At 39.9% G+C, this 19,836-nt stretch overlaps 1 protein-coding gene across 2 annotated transcripts in view; it reads right to left on the reverse strand.

Moving 5' to 3' along the window:
* uhrf1 (ubiquitin-like with PHD and ring finger domains 1) overlaps positions 1-19,836 on the reverse strand; it is a 109,957-nt gene that overhangs the window by 76,500 nt on the left and 13,621 nt on the right. For both annotated transcript variants that reach the window (XM_002940137.5, XM_012963705.3), the window contains exons 3-7: positions 9,198-9,446; positions 8,965-9,125; positions 7,099-7,314; positions 5,332-5,438; positions 5,050-5,236 (exon numbers count right to left, since the gene is read on the reverse strand). In XM_002940137.5, the coding sequence (XP_002940183.2) occupies positions 5,050-5,236; positions 5,332-5,438; positions 7,099-7,314; positions 8,965-9,125; positions 9,198-9,446 (920 nt within the window). The remainder of the gene's footprint in view (positions 1-5,049; positions 5,237-5,331; positions 5,439-7,098; positions 7,315-8,964; positions 9,126-9,197; positions 9,447-19,836) is intronic.

A 19,836-nucleotide genomic window follows, 5' to 3' on the forward strand; every position in this document is an offset into this window, starting at 1 on the left:
CTTAGAAACGGCGACACCCTTGCCCGCAGTGTGCTTGACTAAATGAACCATGGGGGACTCGGTATGAGGCATATGTATCCAGACCTGGGAGCCTAGGACTGTTATGACAGGCACATCCCTCGAATCCACGTATTACCGATTAGGTTAGTATGAGTAAACACTACATGTGGGGTGCGTATCATCACCCGGCCATGTCACTACATTTTTTATGTAATTTCTATCCTTGTAACACACTGGTTTATTTTGACTCACGGTGGTACCACATGTATAACTTAAATACTTACTTTGTGCACTTTCCCTCCATGCTTATTTGTTTGTCTATGGTTGCTTAGCAACAATATTGGCGCCTTTTTGGGCTTAAAAATGTGTGATCCTCACTTTGGTGTTCATGTCCCTGAAGAAAGTTCCAGTGGGAACTGAAACGTCGGACCAATAAATCCTCACTTATATATATATATATGTGTGTGTGTGTATATATTATATATGTGTGTGTGTGTGTATATATTATATATATATGTGTGTGTGTGTGTGTATATATTATAATATGTGTGTGTGTGTGTGTATATATTATATTATGTGTGTGTGTGTATTATATGTGTGTGTGTGTGTGTGTGTATTATATGTGTGTGTGTGTGTGTGTGTGTATTATATGTGTGTGTGTGTGTGTGTGTGTATTATGTGTGTGTGTGTGTGTGTGTGTATTATGTGTGTGTGTGTGTGTATTATGTGTGTGTGTGTGTGTATTATGTGTGTGTGTGTGTGTATTATGTGTGTGTGTGTGTGTGTGTATATCCACACACTGGATATAAAAAGTCTACACACCCCTGGTAAAATGGAAGGTTCTTGTGTTGTACAAAAATGAGACAAAGATAAATCATTTCAGAACTTTTTCCACCTTTAATGTACCTATAAACTGTACCACTCAATCGAAAAACAAACTGAAATCTTTTAGGTGGCGGGAAGAAAACCAAAAAAAAAATAAAATGTGGTTGCGTAAGTGTGCACACCCTCTTCTAACTGGGGATGTAGCTGTGTTCAGAATTAAGCTATCATATTCAAAATCATATTAAATAGGAGTCAGCACCTTCCATCATTTAAAGTGCCTCTGATTAACCCCAAATACAGTTCAGCTGCTCTAGTTGGTCTTTCCTGACATTTTTGTTAGTTGCATCCCACAGCAAAAGCCATGGTCCACAGAGAGCTTCCAAAGCATCAGAGGGATCTCATTGTTAAAAGGTATCAGTCAGGAGAAGGGTACAAAAGAATTTCCAAGGCATTAGATATCCATGGAACACTATGAAGACTATCAAGTGGAGAAAATATGGCACAACAGTGACATTACCAAGAACTGGACTTCCCTCCAAATTTGATGAAAAGATAAGACGAAAACTGGTCAGGGAGGCTACCAAGAGGCCTACAGCAACATTAAAGGAGCTGCAGGAATATCTGGCAAGTATTGGCTGTGTGGTACATGTGACAATGTCCCGTATTCTTCATATGTCTGGACTATGGGGTAGAGTGGCAAGATGAAAGCCTTTTCTTAAGAAAAACATCCAAGCCAGGCTACATTTTGCAAAAACACATCCTGAAGTCTCCCAAAAGTATGTGGGAAAAGGTGTTATGGTCTGATGAAACCAAGGTTGAACTTTCTGGCCATAATTCCAAAAAATACCGCACATCACCAAAACAACACCATCCCCACAGTGAAGCATGGTGGTGGCAGCATCATTCTTTGGGGTTGTTTTTCTTCAGCTGGAACTGGGGCCTTAGTTAAGAGGGAATTATGAACAGTTCCAAATACCAGTCAATATTGGCACAAAACCTTCAGGCTTCTGCTAGAAAGCTGAACATGAGGAGGAACGTCATCTTTCAGCGTGACGACCCAAAGCATACATTCAAATCAACAAAGGAATGGCTTCGCTGGAAGAAGAATAAAGTTTTGGAATGGCCCAACCAGAGCCCAGACCTGAATCAGATTAAAAATCTGTGGGGTGATCTGAAGAGGGCTGTGCACAGGAGATGCCCTCGCAATCTGACAGATTTGGAGTGTTTCTGCAAAGAAGAGTGGGCAAATCAAAATGTGCCATGCTGATAGACTCATGCCCAAAAAGACAGTGCTGTAATAAAATCAAAAGGTGCTTCAACAAAGTATTAGTTTAAGGGTGTGCACACTTATGCAACCCCATTATTTTAGTTTTTTTGGTTTTCTTCCCTCCACCTAAAAGATTTCAGTTTGTTTTTCAATTGAGTGGTACAGTTTATAGGTACATTAACCCTTTCACTGCCAGCCGTTTTGGACCAAAGTGGAACTTCTACTGCCAGACAGTTTTTGAACATTTTAGGGGCCTTTCCTTGGGGGGACTTTTAGTTTACCCAGGAAAACAATATAGTTTTTTTCAGAACAACCTAAGCTTTCAAAATATGGTAGAATTTTGGTGTAATTCCAATTCTGTAACAAGATATAGGCTTCTAAATGTCTGAAAAATTTTAAAAAATCATAATTTTCATAACACACATACCAGAAACAAAAATCAGTTTTATTTTTCTGCATGAAATAATTTGGAAAGTCCAATGTCTCCTGAACGTGCCAATACCAAAAATATATAGTTATATGGAGAATTCTCACTTGTATAGGTCAAAAACTCCGAGCAGTACACTACCAAATTTCCAAAGCACTGCTTCACAAAGCTGCATACTTTATATTTCAAGGCCAAAACTTCCACTAACAGATGGTTTATCCCAGAAAATTACACATTTCTGGAAAAAACAGATTCTGGGGAATCCATAATAGGCACAATAGTCTGTCTACTCCAAACTATCAAGTCACAATGCTTTCCTAAAATTATAGTTTATCAAAATTTTTGACTTTCAAAAATCGCTTTAAAACTTCCAGTCTATAGTATCTTATCTCCTACAGGTCATAAAGTAACCAAATAAAACACCCTAAATATGACCGCCAGGGGTCCACTGAACAGTTTGATGCCCAATATGTATAGGTTTACCTAAGTATGTGGCATGTAGGGGCCCCAATGTGAACATACCCCCATATGATCAATCATTTCTGTTATTTCAGCTCCAGCAAAATCAACACATTTACATCATTTATGTGGGATAAAACTAGTAAAAAGTACACTCACCCCAGAAAGTCATATTTTTAAAAGTACACATTCCCCTGAATTCAAAATGGGTACCCATGTCTATCTACTCCAAAGTACCAAGCTGCAAAGCTTTCCTAAAGCTGGCAATTTTGAGGACATTTTTTGCCTTCCTCTGGATCAACTAGTAGTTAGGCAGGTTATATATAGGCATTATGGTTGAACTTGATGGAAATATGTCTTTTTTCAACCCAACTTACTATGTTACTATGTATTTCCAAAAATCCCTTCAAAGCTTCCAGTTTCCAGCACCTTCTCTCCCACATAGTATTAGGTACCAAGATAAAACACCCTAAATTTGAACGCCAGGGGTCCACTGAACAGTTGGATGCCCAATATGTATAGGTTTACCTAAGCATGTGGCATGTAGGGGCCCCAATGGGAACATACCCCCATATGATGTGTCATTTCAAAAAATCAACACATTTACATCCTTTATGTGGGATAATGCTACAGAAAAGTATGCTCACCCCAGAAAGCCATATATTTTTGGAAAGTACACTTTCCCCCCGAATCTAAAATGGGTACCCATGTCTTTCTACTCCAAAGTACCAAGCCGCAAAGCTTTCCTAAAGTTTGCAGATTTTTACAATATTTCAGAAAATCGCCCAAAAATGTTGAAGTTTGCCGCAATTATCTCACACAATTTCTTGCGTACAAAGGCAAATCACCCCAAATAGGAACACCTAAGGTCTACTGAACAGTTTGATGCCCAATATGCAAAGATATACCAAAGTCTGCGGTATGTACTGACCCCAAAATGAAAATAGCGCATATGGATTTCTCGCCTGCCAACTCAGCTTTTGCACAGAGCCCCCTGTCAGCGTATTTATGTGCAGTAACCCCCCCCCCCTAACTATACACAGACCCCCAGAAAGCCATATATTTTTGGAAAGTACACATTCTGATTAATTCAAAATAGGCAAAGTTATTTTTGTACACCAAAGTTACACCTGGCAAAGCTACGCTAAAAACAGATCAGGAATACTAATACATGGATAAAAATGCAATAAAACCACAAAAATTGTGCAAATCAGCAAAACAAAATAAGTCACACGACAGTGTAATTAGTGGTCAGAATATCTGATCCAATAGTCACACTGTCAAAATAAACAGTTTTCAAGGAAAATAAACTAAAAACAAGCAGTAAAATGAAAAAATAAATACAAAAAAAGTTTGCGTATACACGTGTGTACATATGTAAACGTAGTGTAACAATGTGTAAGTGTGTATATGAGTGTATATTAGTATGTAAAATGAAACAAAAAAACAAAAAAACAAAAAAAAGTGCTAAATTATATGCTGTATGTAGGTATAAATGTGTGTAAATGAGTGTAAGTGTGTAAATACAATAAATAAAAACACTTACCTGTCCAGAAGATCCGGATCACATGGCTGGCCCTCCTGCAGTAGTCCTGGTGAGTGGGCGGCTCCTTGGGGGGGGACGGGGACAGGAAGCGGGTGCAAGCAGCAGACGCGATGCGATCGCGTCTGCTGCTTGGGGGGGGCCCTGCAATGATCGCCTCGCAGGGCCGACACGACAGCCCCCCTGGCTCGTTGCCCAGGGGGCTGTCATCTCTAAAAACTCTCTGCCGAAGCGGCGCATGCCGCTTCAGCAGAGAATCTTTATCTGCCAAAAGACGTACGGCGTTGGCAGATAAAGACTTTCCCTGCAACGATGTACGCCATACGTCGTTGGCAGGGAAAGGGTTTAAAGGTGGAAAAAGTTCTGAAATGATTTATCTTTGTCTCATTTTTGCACATCACAGGAACCTGACATTTTACCAGGGGTGTGTAGATCTTTTATATTTCTCTATATCTATATATCCACACACACACATACATTAAATAAAAAAAATACATGTACATTTAATGAGTTCACAGCAATACCCACCAGTCTTCATCCTGTGGTATGGCAGACAATGGGGGTTTAAGGCAGTAAATATGGAATGCCATGTCACACTCATCACAAAGTAGTTGTTTTTCAGGGTCCTGTTTGCCTCCACAAACATAACATGCACACATCCGGCAGGCTCTCTTTGGGTTGTCCTTGCAGTGTTTACACTCTGGACCATTTTGACCTGAGAAATATAGTACGTTATCTTACGCTATTGCAAGAGTAGTACAAATTGCAGGCAATACTACAAGTCTCAAACAAAGAAAGTCTTCAACTCACGTTTTTGAGGACTCTCTGTGGTAATATATGCAGATCCCGGCTCTTCTATTTTGTAAATTTCATCAACAAACCGTATTCTACAGTCATTAAGGGAATCACCAGCATCCCTAAAATAAGCCACAGAGATTAATGACAGCTTTGATTAATGCATTTTTCTGCAGTAATATGCAGGAAAAAATACAGGCAACTAAAACTAGAGCAAAAGCTGATAGGGTTATAACCGATAACAGTCAGCAGTCTAATCAGATATACAGGCTTTGCAGACATCCAAAATATTTTAAATAAGTAAATTGTAAAAAAATGAAGCAAGAAGGGGTGGGACCGTTATCACAAGGGGGTCAAGTTGGTTGATGCAAACAGGGAAAGTGCAGAACTGTTTTTTTTTTTTTTTTTTTAAACTATACAACTGAGGAGCCAGCTAATTAAAGCTTTCGGTTTTAACAGACCCAATTCTAGTAATATAACTATTGATGTATGAGTCACTCAGGAGAAAATTCAAGAGACTTGAACATGTAAAGGTAAACAAAGGTCCAGATCCGGATGGGATTCATATTAAACGAGTTTAGCTCGGATTGCCAAACCTGGGTGAGCATGAACATCGACACTGGAATGGCAGTGAATGTCATCTACTTAGACTTTGCTAAATCGTTTGTACCTCACAGAACGGTAATGATCCAACTGAGGAATATTGGCCTAGAACATATTTGGATAGAAATCTAGCTGAAGGTTAGATTACAATTACAAAGAGGGTGGTGAATGGAACATTTTCTAATTGGGCCATTGTTAGTGGAGTATCGCAGGGGTCAGTCTTTGGTCCTTTGCTTGTTAATGACCTGGAGGTGGGCATAGAAAGTATTGTTTCTATTTTTGCTGACGACACTAAATTGTGCAAAGCTATAAGTTGCATACCTGGATGCTGCCGCTTTACAGAGCGATTTGGAAAACTGGGCAGCAAACTGGAAAATGTCATTCTGTGGCTACTAAAGCAAATAAACTGCTGTCTTGCATGAAAAAAAGGGCATTGCCCCAATGAATGAAGATATAATGTTGCCTCTTTATAGGTCTCTGGTAAGGCCTCACCTTGCGTATGCAGTGCAGTTTTGGGCTCTAGTCCTTATTAGTAAGCTAGAGAGAGTAAAGTGACAGGCAACTAAACTGGTAAAGGGGATGGAAGATTTAAACCATGAGGTTAGACTGTCAAAGCAAAGGTTGTTTTCTCTGGAAAAAAGGCACTTGCGAGGGGACATGATTACTCTGTACAAGTACATTAGAGGGGATTAAAGGCAGATAGGGGATGTTATTTTTTCCCATAAAAACGACCAGAAGCCACCTCTTGAAATTGGAGAAACTTTTATTTGAAGCAGTGTAAGTGGTTTTTCATGGTGAGGGCATAGAGGTTATGTAATACCCTTTCCTAGTGAGGTTGTGATGGCAGATTTGGTTAATGTCTTCATGAGGGGCTTGGATGACTTTTGAACAAGCATTGTATCCAAGGCTATTGTGATACTAAACTCTACAGTTCATATTCATGTTGGGATATATGGTTTATGTATGGGAGTATACATATAGGTCCAGTATAGGTTTGTGTGTGCTGGATTTACTTGGAAGGGTTGGGACTTGGTCTTTTGTCAACCATATGCAACTATGTTATAACCCTACTGATATAAATGCTTTGCAGGCTAACTTAACTGCAATACCACAAATATCTTCTTAAAATTACCTTACAAGCAAGATACAGGTGTAGATGCAAGTCCTAGAAATACTCACCCCAGTAACACCTTGACATAAATTTCTTTAATTGTTCTGGTCTCACGTTTCCGCAGTATTTCTGCATCATACCAGTATCCTCTCTCTTTCGGCTCATCTGGATTATAATTTACCATGACCACCTGACCAACTTTAAGATCATGCCATGGTAGTGTGGTGCGTGCTCGCAACCGCACATCCTTATAAGTTAACTGCACAACTCCATTTTCAGGATAACTAAAAAGATAGATACTACACGAGTTAGAGACAAGCAATATTTAAAAAAAATTTTTTAGTTTAATTCCATTTGACTCTCTCTACTATATCTTGTTACAGAATTGGAATTACACAAATTCTATCATATTTTGAAAGCTTAGGTTGTCCTGAAAAAACAGATATATTCTTCTCCTGGGTAAACTAAAAGTAGCCCAGAGGAAACACCCCTAAAGTGAAACTGTGCAAAATGTTCAAAAACTGTCTGGCAGTACAAAGTTCCGCCTTGACCAAAACGGCTGGCAGCAAAAGGGTTAAAGAAAGCATGCAGGAACTATATAACCCACAATGCATTGCACAATCATTTTCCTTTCCTTATTGACATCAGGTATGTAGGGAACTATGGAGTTTGAAGGATGCAGGCTGAGGACAGCACACTATGGTTACTTTTTTGAGTCTTAAAGGGCTTGTTCACCCTCAAAGTCCAAATCTTATTAAACCACCAACAATGCTTCCAGCGTGTCAGAAAATCCATTTTCCATTAAAAAAAAAGGTCACCGTAAAAGCTATTTTATACCTGTCCAATCAGTCCTTCTGTCTTGTGATAAGTTTTCTGATGGGAGTGGGCTATTTTGAACCAGGCACACTGAGAACTTCCTATATGCATACATCAACACATCAAGGCTTTGCCCTTACTTTTTTCCTATTGGACCAAGTCATTGCTTGTTTGTGCACTCTAACCAGCTGCATAATTTGAAAGGTCACTGGTTAATTTCTCCCTTGCAATGAAATATGCCAGCATATCACAAATCTAACATGTAACTGTAATATTAGATTTGCGGCACTGTGCCAAAGGCATAGGAAGCAACATCAGACTGACAGGAGACACAGCCAATAGGAGTCTGCTGCCAGAGCTATGCATGATATAATATAAGTAAAAAAGCAACTGTGTTTATAGGGGTCACCAACGACATTCCCTTCACCAGCACAGAGTCTGTGCAGAAGTGAAGGATCAGCAGAGGGATAGTGAGGTGAATATCTCTTCAACTGCACATTTTTTTTAGTTAACCATGTATATAGCAAAGATTGTTATATTAATATGAACTGTTATATACGTGATTATACAAAAGGTGAACAACCCCTTTAAGGAGTCAGCCAGATCAGCAGGAGAACAGAGGCTAAGCTTAGATAATTGTTCCAAACCATAATACATTAAAAATCATGAAGTCTGTTTTTTCTCTTTTCTATTCTCTTTTTACTTCTTTCCCCAATTCCTTGTTTGCATAAAATCAATAAAGAAAATCTTAAAAAAAAAAAATTAAAAAGGCTGAATATTTAAACATGAGGTATAGTGCTTGAAATGATCTTTATTTTCAAAAAGCTTAAGTCGTGTTTGGTGGGTTAATGCATTTATTCTGCTGGCAGAGATGCAGATCAAATCTGAAATTGGTTTTTGGATGGCAAAGCACTTTTGGTCGACACTCGCCAGCTAGTGCGGCATAGACAAAAAGTAAAAGTAAACTGCATGTGTTTTGGCAAGAAGGAGTTCATTTTATTCTAACAAGTCACAAACACAACCTATAATCTTTAATTAGCATGACTAAATAGCCCAGCAGCCTTTGCCACTTAGCACCCCAGATACAAACCCCGACGTTGAATTAAAAAAGTACTTACTCCTCATATTTCACATGATAGATTATGTCATCAGAAGCTGCAGATGTGTCCAAGATTTCAGCTGACATCCCATCAGGATTCACTCTCTTTGAGACACTTACAATTTGAGCCTCAAACCAAGCACCCATGTTAAGATCTCGAGCATCCACTAAGTCATTTTTCTACAAAAGTAACTGCTATTAATGACAGAAAGCACATGCATTATTACAGAGGATATTTTAATAAAAACATACCTTATACAGGCTAGGTCCTACATTTTCACTATTTATGCCAGCAGGCTGTCCATCTACATCCGTCGCACCCTCACCACAACTGGAATTCTTATCAGATTCACCCTGTCCAGAACCACAACCAGAATCCGCATCAGAAATCCCACACTCTTTATCCTTTGTGGGAACAGAATCAGGAATCTGACGTACTAACAGCTGAACAATATCATTCAAACCAACGCTGTAATCAAATAGTGTGTGTCCATTTTCCATCTGTAAGGAAAAGCAGTACATGTACCTAATTAGAACCTGAACACTTTGACTGAAAAACTGCAAAAAGCCAATGATTTTCTGTTGCAATAATGCATGGGAACTCATGTCACCACTGCTTGTCAAAGATTTCTTGAACCCATATAAGTGGTCTCTCTAAGTAACTAGGATATCCTAAAGAGAGTTCCATAATCAGGGAACTAATTGTGTAATCTAGACGATAATGAAAACCATGTACATTTACCCATTTCAAACCATATATACTTAATAAAAATGGCAAAAATTTACAGAAATGTAGTCAAAATCAATGTACTACCCTCAATTCTATAGTCACAAATGCAGTGGTGTACACAGCAGTGTAAATAGAAATGCTGTGATTTACTTCTAGCATAATTTGCCCAGCCCAATGGACCAATGTTAGATGTGCAAAAATATTTTTGGGATGTTTGACATTTTAGAGGAAATTTGGTTTAAAGTCCTGCAGCAGGTCGGGTAACTGCGGGTTACCCACAAAGCATGCAAGTAGCCATGCAGGGTTGCGGATAGGATTTTAGGATGCAGCTATAAATGCGTGTCTTATCTATATTTTTTTTCTGTATATAAGTCCGGTATATCTTGACTCCATTGTTGTTTAACCTTGAGCTGTTGAGTGTTTGCATTAGTAGAATGTATATGTACGTTAGTACCTTTGTAAGGTCAGGTCGGCGGAGATATCGCTCCAGTGTGGTTTCAGTGATGGTTACTGGCCTTATAGGGAATTGTGACTGGTAGGCGTGTTTCAGTTGTAGGTACTGAAATATCATGTTTACTGGGAGTTGAAACTCAGTTTGGTGTATTGAATTGTTTACATTCCCCACCCATGGTAATGTCTCCTAGTGTTTTTACTCCCGCAGATGCCCACCTAGCAACCTCAGGCACTGAGTGTAAGTGTGGGAGGTATTGGTTACCCCATATACAGTATAAAATCTTTCATCACCTGTATATCACAACATTAAGATGGGCCGTACCTCAACAGATCAGTGCCAGATTTGTGCAGCAAGCCCTGCTAACTTTTTTCACATGATCTGGTCATGTCCATATATCGCTAAGTTCTGATCAGAAGTGACTAACTATCAAATAACTTAGGCTTCCCTACTGTGACTGCTCCGAAAACCTGCTAGGAGTCCTAGACAGTATAAGTGCTCATAATAGTTCCTGTCTACGCTACAGAATACTGTTCTATGCAAAAAAAAAAAAAAAAAAACAAAAAAAAAAAACACAACACTCACAATGCACTGGATGGGCCCTACCCTGCCCACCATTACAGCCTGGAAGAGTCTACTAGTGAATACTGTTACTCTTCTTTATAAACTTACATGAGACTAGGGGGCACACTTGATAAATTTGATAGAGTTTGGGGCCCTTGGTGTGACCTAGAGGGAAACTAAGGGGTTCCACTCCCATATACATTTTAAGACTCCCGTTGTCTTCCCACCTTTTTCTGCCACATCCTAAATAGCTAGTTCAGTTGGCTGACTGACCCAATATGCTGGAACTGCTGCCAGATTCATGCTCATACTGTTAAACCTTACCCCTTTAACGTTTGTAACAAACTTTAAAGGTAGACCTAGAAAAGACAGACCCACACTTTTTCCTTATTGCATTGAAAAATGTGTTATTTTATGTTGTTGATTTGATAAATAAAATGCACCTTTCAAAATGCATCAGTTAATAGAGCTTCTCCAGCAGAATCCTGCATTAAAACCTATCAAAAACAGATTTTTTTATATTTTGAAATTTCACATGGGGCTAGCCATATTTTTTCATTTCCCAGGGTGCCACAGCCATGTGACCTATTCTCCAATAAACTTCAGTCACACTTTACTGATAAGTGGCTGATGGGAGAGGGGGTGATACTCCTACAACTTGCAGATCAGCAAACCAATGCGAAGGTAGCAATATAGCAGCTCCCAGAAGAATAGAACTCAATAGTAGTGATGAGTGAATCTGTCCCATTTTGCCGGAAAATTTGCGAAATGTGACAGACGTGGCTAGGCATTCTGCAAAATAAACTGCAGATGTTGAAATGCAGAATTTCACTGAACACATGGCTGGCAAAAAAAATACTAATGAGTAGTAATGAGTGTAAGAAATCCAAGTCCGGCTTGCAACTCCTCCAGTTACATGGGAGTAGAAGAAAAAAAGAGGTTACCTGAAAGCAGTTCTAATGCGTAGCTCTGGTTCTTTCTGAAAGCTCAGAATGCACAATGCACCAATACAATACATACAATGCACCGAGATGGCTGCCTACACACCAATACTACAACTAAAAATATACATTTGTTGGTTCAAGAATACAATTTTAAACAGAGTGAACGGTTTGCTATGTATAATTTAGAAATAAAAAGTACACCATAAAAATCACGACAGTATCAAGGTATGGAGAAGTTAGAGAAATAACCCTTATCCAGAAAAACCTAGGTACTAAGCATTAACCCTTTCAGCGCCAAGCAGGTAGCTCCTGCGCTCGGCGCTTAATCAGAGTGCAGAGAACGAGCGCAGGATAAAGAACCCCCTAGAGAACGAGCAGAGGGGGTAACTGGTGGCCCATGGGGCGCGATCGCCCAGGGGCCCCATAGGAAACGCCAGCTCTCTCCCTTCCTTCCTGCGCTGCCCCCCCTTTGCTCCCCTCGCTTCCTGTGCTGCCTACTGGGGATTCTTCCCTGCAGCTGCTGCTGTCTCTGCAGCTGCTGTTGTCTCCCACTAGCGATCTCCAGCTCCTTGACCTGGGGTAGGTGCCACATACACACACATATTACACTAATACACACTTATACTTACACACACACATTTTTGGGGGGGGGGTTGGGGGGGTTTCACACCTTCACAGCACACACAAAACACATTTTGCCATGTGTACACACACACACACTTAAAGGAGAAGGAAAATCAAAATCTAAGCATATTATTAAATAGTACTACTATTGCTGCGTAAAAACGCTATATTCCTGGCTTGCCCAATGAAAGATTTACAGAGATATACTTACTAGAACCTACATACTTGTTTCAGTGAACGGCACCGCCATCTTGTCCAGCATGTCTGTATGGGCTGAAAAGCACAAGCCAGCCCCCCTCCACTCATGCCACAACCCTCCGCCGCTCGCAGCACCTGCCCCCCCACCTGCTTGTCACAGTTCTCCATCGCCATGGCAACCGGACGCTCCTGCTGTGTGCGCATGCGCTGCCTGCAGTAACAAGTCGATGCATTATGGGAATCTTCTCTACACTGCTCAGCGTTTTTTTTCCTGTTTGGCTTCTGATCGGGTGAAGTATGGGGAGACTTAAGGGCACTATTGAGACAACTGAAGGTATGCCTGCAGATTGAGATTAACTCTTTATTAGCCTTTCCTTCTCCTTTAAGTAATTTTGTTATTTTTTTATCGCATCCTTTTTATTCTTGCCTGAAAAAAATGTTTTATTGCCATTGCGGCAATACCTTTTCTTTATTTTGATGTTTTTATTACATTTTCTGTGATTTTGGTGCATTTTTAGTCATTTTATTGCATTTTCAGTTATGCATAGTTGTTCGCTTGACTTTGTCTGTAAAACTAATTTGCCCAAGCCAGAATACTCAAACTGTGATTCTGACTGTAGACATCACTAGGAAAAAAAAAAATTGATTTTACTTTTTATTTTTTGGGATTTTAGCAATTTTATTGCATTTCATATTGTTCTTTGTTACTTGTCTTGCACATGGACATTTTGTCTGATGTATTTCAATTTGGCTTCCTCTGTACCCCACATAGTTTGGTAAATCTATGCATATAGGGCATCAAACTGTTCAGTAGACCCCTGGCATTCATATTTAGAGTTTTATATTGATATGTTACAAATTGTGGGGGTACATAATGAGGTAAAACGCAAGCTTTGTGACAATTTTCAGAAATGTCAAAAACCGTTCTGTTTAGCATGGCTTTGTAGTTTGGTAGTTTGCAGTAGAAAGATGTATTTACCCATTTTTGTTCTGTCAGAATGTGTACTTTCGGAAAATGTATGGTTTTCTAGGGTCTCCATACTGTTAGGGGGTCTTATGGCACATAACACACATACCGGGTGCAAAAATTGCACTAGCCGGAGCATCATACGTAAAAATTCATATGCACTATTTTTATTTGGGTGCCCCTGTACTCTGCATAGTTTGGTAAATCTATGCATATAAGGCATCAAACTGTTCAGTAGGCCTCTGGTGTTCCTATTTGGGGTGATTTGCCTTTGTATGCAAGAAATTGTGTGCGATAAATGCACCAAATTGCAACATTTTTAGGCGATTTTCTGAAATGTCATAGAAACCACTAACTTTAGGAAAACTTTGCAGATGGGTAAAGGAGTCCTTTCTACACCAAAGTACCAATCTGCAAAGTTTTCCTAAAGTTAGTGGTTTCTATGACATTTCAGAAAATCGCCTAAAAATGTTGCAATTTGGTGCATTTATCTCACAATTTCTTGCATACAAAGGCAAATCACCCCAAATAGGAACCCCAGAGGTCTACTGAGCCGTTTGATGCCCACTGTACATAGGTTTATCAAAGCACATGACACTTAGGAGACCCCAAAATATACCTTGTGCACACTAATTTCATGGCTTACATTTACCGAATTCGTAAACACATGGCAGTTTTATGTGGGATAGAAACTGCAGAAATGTAGGGTGACCCCTGAAAACTATATATTTTTGGAAAGTATACGTTTTGACAAATCCAACATGGGTAAAGGAGTCCTTTCTACACCAAAGTACCAATGTTGGATTTGTCAAAACGTATACTTTCCAAAAATATATAGTTTTCAGGGGTCACCCTACATTTCTGCAGTTTCTATCCCACATAAAACTGCCATGTGTTTACGAATTAGGTAAATGTAAGCCATGAAATAAGTGTGCACAAGGTATATTTTGGGGTCTCTAAGTGTCATGTGCTTTGATAAACCTATGTACAGTGGGCATCAAACGGCTCAGTAGACCTCTGGGGTTCATATTTTGGGTATTTTATCTTGGTACATAATAACCTATAGAAAATAAGATGCTGCATATTGGTGGTTTGAAGTGATTTTTGGAAATGTCATAAAAATTGGCAATCTTAGGAAACCTTTGCGGCTTGGTACTTTGGAGTAGAAAGACATGGGTACCCATTTTAGATTTTGGGAAATGTGTACTTTCCAAAAATATATGACTTTTTGGGGTGAGTGTACTTTTTACTAACTTTATCCTGCATTAAATGATGTAAATGTGTTGATTTTGCAGAAGCTGAAATGACAGATCATATGGGGGTATGTTCATATTGGGGCCCCTACATGCCACATACTTAGGTAAACCTATACATATTGGGCATCAAACTGTTAAGTGGACCCCTGGCGTTCAAATTTAGGGTGTTTTATCTTGGTACCTAATGCTATGTGGGAGATAAGATGCTGCAAAGTGGAAGCTTTGAGGGGATATTTGGAAATGTCATCAAAATTGCTAACTTTTGAAATGCTGTGTGGCTTGGTACTTTGGAGCAGAAAGACAGGTACCCATTTTAGATTCGGGGGAATGTGTACTTTCCAAAAATATATGGCATTCTGGGGTGAGTGTACTTTTTGTAACTTTATCCTATGTAAAATGACATAAATGTATTGATTTTGCAGAAGCTGAAATGACAAAAATGATAGATCATATGGGGGAATGTTCACATTGGGGCCCTTACATGCCACATACTTAGGTAAACCTATACATATTGTGTATCAAACTGTTCAGTGGACCCCTGGCGTTCATATTTTGGGTGTTTTATTTGGTTACTTTATGACCTGTAGGAGATAAGATACTATAGACAGGAAGCTTTGAAGTGATTTTTAAGAAATTTCTGGGATAAACCTTCTGTTAGTGGAATTTTTGACCTTGAAATCTAAAGTATGCAGCTTTCTGAAGCAGTGCTTTGGAAATTTGGTAGTGTACTGCTGGGAGTTTGACCTATACAAGAGAAAAATCTCCATAAAACTATATCTAATTAGTATTGGCACGTTCAGGAGACTTGGGACATTACATCAGTTGTATTTTCATGCATAAAATAATTTGTTTCCGGTGTATGTGTTTATATTATGGAAAATATTTTTTCATTTTTTTTTTTAGACATTTAGAAGCCTATATCTTGTTACAGAATTGGAATTACACAAAAATTCTACCATATTTTGAAAGCTTAGGTTGTGCTGAAAAAAACGATATATAGTTTTCCTGGGTAAACTAAAAGTCCCCCCAAGGAAAGGCCCCTAAAATGAAACAGTGCAAAATGTTCAAAAACTGTCTGGCAGTAGAAGTTCCACTTTGTTAAAAACAGCTGGCAGTGAAAGGGTTAAGGATACCCCCAACTTGTGTTTATTATTTCTACCAAAGTGCATAAGTTTGCACTTGTCAAAATTGAACCTCATTTTCTAGTTGTGTGAAATCGCTCTGCAAAGTGGCAGCATCCAGCTTTGAACTTATAGCTTTGCACAATTTCATATCAGCAAAAATAGAAACAGAACTTTCTATGCCCACCTCCAGTTCATTAACAAACAAGTTAAAAATCAAAGGACCAACCAATGCGGCACTCCCCTAACACCGGCCCAATTAAAAAATGTTCCATTCACCACCTTTTTTGTAATTGTAATCTAACCTTCAGCTAGATTTCTAGAGGAACATCTGAGGAGGTATGGCAGGGTGTTCAGCATATTACTAGCTATAAATCCAGTAACTCTAGGGAGGCTACGGGAGATGCCTCATTGGCAGAGGAGCGTAATATCTTTTTTACCCGTTTTGAAGTGACACCAACAGCTACTTTGAAACCACTGAGTTACAATAATGACACTTTTATCCAAGGAAAGCGGGGGGGCTGGATGGAGTGGCTGGACGAGAGTTGAAGGACTGTGCGGACCAATTGGCCAGAGTCCTTACTAAGATTTTTAATTGGTCCCTGTCTCAGGCTATGGTTCCATCATGCCTTAAGTCGTCCATTATTTTTCCGCTACCCAAAAAGCCTATTACAAGCAGTTTGAATGATTTTCGACCAGTGGAACTTACATCTTAGAGCTGGGCGGTATGACCAAAAATTTATATCACGGTATTTTTCAAAATTATATCGGTATCACGGTATTTGACGGTATATAAATAAAAAATAAATAATAAATATTGGTGGCCCCCCCAATCCCCCCCAACAACCCCAACCCCAGCCCCCCCAACCACAACCCCCCCAGCCACAACCCCAGCCCCCCCAACCACAACCCCCCCCAGCCCCAGCCACAACCCCCCCAGCCACAACCCCCCCCAACCCCAGCACCAGCCACAACCCCCCAACCCCAGCACCAGCCACAACCCCAGCACCAGCCACAACCCCCCCAACCCCAGCCCAACTTACCCAACTTGTGGTTCCTCCAGCTCCAGCGATGCGTCCTAGCGACGTTGCGTGCGCGATGACGTCACATGCGCGCCGACGTCACGTGCGCACGGGCGCAACCCGGATGTAATTGGAGAAAAACTGCAGGAGGCGCGCATACCGGTATAGCGGTATGTTCAAAAATCATATCGTTTTTTTTTTCAAAAACCGGTATACCGGTTAAACCGGTATACCGCCCAGCACTATTACATCTGTCATCATGAAGTGCTTTGAGAAACTGATGTGGAGGGATATTATTGCTTGTATACCAGTAGACAGAGGATGCGGTAGCTATAGCCATTCATACTGCTTTGAGTCATCTGGAGCAGCGGGGGAGCATTGCTAGATTGCTTTTTGTGGACTTTAGTTCTGCATTTAATGCCATCCTCCCACAACGACTGGTGTCTAAACTGGCAGACTTGGGACTTCAGTTATCTACTTGCAGTTGGATACTTGATTTTTTAACTGGTCGATCTCAGAGGGTCAGGTTGGGCTCTTATGTTTCTACTGCCCTCAGGCTGAATACCGGGTCGCCCCAGGGTTGTGTGTAAAGTCTGCTCCTCTATACCCTCTACACATATGACTGTGCTCCTTTTCACCCCAGTAATAAGATCATTAAGTTCACTGATACTACAGTAATCTGACTTATTTCAAGTAGAGAAAGTGATGAGGCATACAGGAATGAGGAAAGCGTCTCTCAAAGTAGTGCAGTTTAAACAACTTGCAACTCAATACCTCAAAAACAAAGGAATTGGTGGTTGATTTTAGGAGAAATAAAACAGATTCAGCCACTTAAGATTTCTGAGGTGTGTGTGGAGAGGGTCTTGGATTTTAGGTTCCTAGGCATTGAATTGGAGGAGGACCTGTCATGAAGGGCCAATACTAGGGTGCTGTTGAGGAAGGTGCAGCAGTGACTTTACGAATTCTCAGAAAGAACTGTCTGCCTAGGAATTTACTGCTTGCCTTTTACCATTGTTCTATCACAAGTCTACTTACGTACGGACTCTGTGTGTGGTATGGTAGCTGTACCTCATTGATGCGAAGGCACTCCATAGAGTTATCAGGGCAGCGGGGAACCACTCCGGAACAAATTTACAATTCTTGTTGCCGGAAAAAAGCTTTAGAAATTATACAAGATCCATTACATCCCGGTCATTCCTTTGTTCAGATTTTGCCATCAGGCAAGAGGTATAGGGTAATGAGGGCAAGGACAAATCGCTTGAAAAATTGTTTTTATCCTAGAGCGATTATGGCTCTCAACTTGAATTAGTGAGGACTTTTAACATAGTAACATAGTAAGTTGGGTTGAAAAAAGACATACGTCCATCAAGTTCAACCATAGTTTAAATTGCATAGTCTGTGCTTTTGTGGATATGTGTTCTTGGTGTGTTATTTTTGTATAGTGCTTTTACATTGCTTTGAGTTGTTCTTGCAATTTTGTTGTCCAAGTGATAATGACAATAAGATTATTATTTCAATCCAAATATGTTCTAGACCAATATTCCTCAACTGGATCATTAACTTTGTGAGGTACTGGATCAAATGCTAAAGCAAAGTGTAAGTAGATGACATCCACTGCCATTCCAGCATCGAGGTTCCTGCTAACCTCCTCATAAAAGACAACTAATTAGTCTGACATGATCTGTTACACATAAAACCATGCTGGCACAAACTTATAGTACTGTGATTTGCAATGTATTCATGTACCCTATTCCCTTATTACCCCTTCTAAAAGCTTTCCTACTGCTCATGTCAGACAGGCCAATGGTTTTCTGGCTGAAAACATAACAGCACCACATCAGCGATTCGTCGGTCTTAAGTTGTGCTTTTTCCCTGTTCATCACCTTCTTAATTTCTTTACTATTTACATATTAAAAAAAAAAAATTCTGGACTCCTTTTACTCCTAGCTGCAAGTACCCCTTTCCATCTCTATTTAGCTTTTTTGCATGCTTTATTTGCTTCCCTGTACCTGATGAAAGTTTTCTGCTGTCCCAGCTAACTTGAATGCTTTAAAAGCACATTTTTTCGACACTAACTTTTATTTATAAAGGTTTTGCTTTGCAATGCCTTTCCTTGCCTAGCCTACAAGGGGAATATATGGACCTGTATACTTGGCTAAGCAACTTTTTTTTTTTAAATATTCCATTTTCCTTCTGTGTTTAACCCTGTGAAAAGCCTTTTCCAGTTGACACATTGCAGAGATGCCCTTATACTGGCAAAGTCTGCACATCTAAAATTTTGTGTTTTAGTTAGACTCTTATAGAGCTCTCTGCAGCATTATCACTATTCCCCAAATGCTCACCCACACAAATGTTAGCGATGAGTTCAGTATTAGATACCATCAGGTCCAAAAGAGAATCATTCCTAGTAGGTTCTTGAACTGCCGGAAATAAAAAGTTGTAACGCTGTAAACTCCTCCCCCATGACCCCTTGCTAATCCCACTGCCCTGTCTACACTAGCTTTCCCATAAAACTCCAACCCCACCCCACACCCCAACATTAAATAAGGAACCTCACAGATTTACACTACCTGCCCATTTTAAAATATGAACCAAAATGATTTTTGCACATTGTGCTTAACCCGTGTATAAAGGCCGGTGGGATGGCATAAGACACAATGCCATCCCACCGGCTACAATATAAATCACCAGGATGGCATATGTGGCAACACAATTTGGCAAAGTTGCCTTGAGAGGAAACTTCGGCAAATCACAGCGCCGCATATGCCATCCCACCAGCAATTTACATTCTAGCCGGTGGGATGGTATTGCGGGGAGATTAGTCGCACCGCGACACATCACCATTGTTGTGGGCGACTAATCTCCCCATGTGTCATCATATCTATATCGTGCTGGTTTCACTGTATTAAAAAAATATATATTTTGCACTGGTACATTCTTGTTTTTGCAAAATGTCCCCTTTTAAAGGTAACTCATACAGTGGATACTTTAGTCACAACATAAAAGCACAGAAA

The sequence above is a fragment of the Xenopus tropicalis genome, chromosome 1 (assembly GCF_000004195.4).
Source record: "Xenopus tropicalis strain Nigerian chromosome 1, UCB_Xtro_10.0, whole genome shotgun sequence".
Taxonomy (NCBI): domain Eukaryota; kingdom Metazoa; phylum Chordata; class Amphibia; order Anura; family Pipidae; genus Xenopus; species Xenopus tropicalis.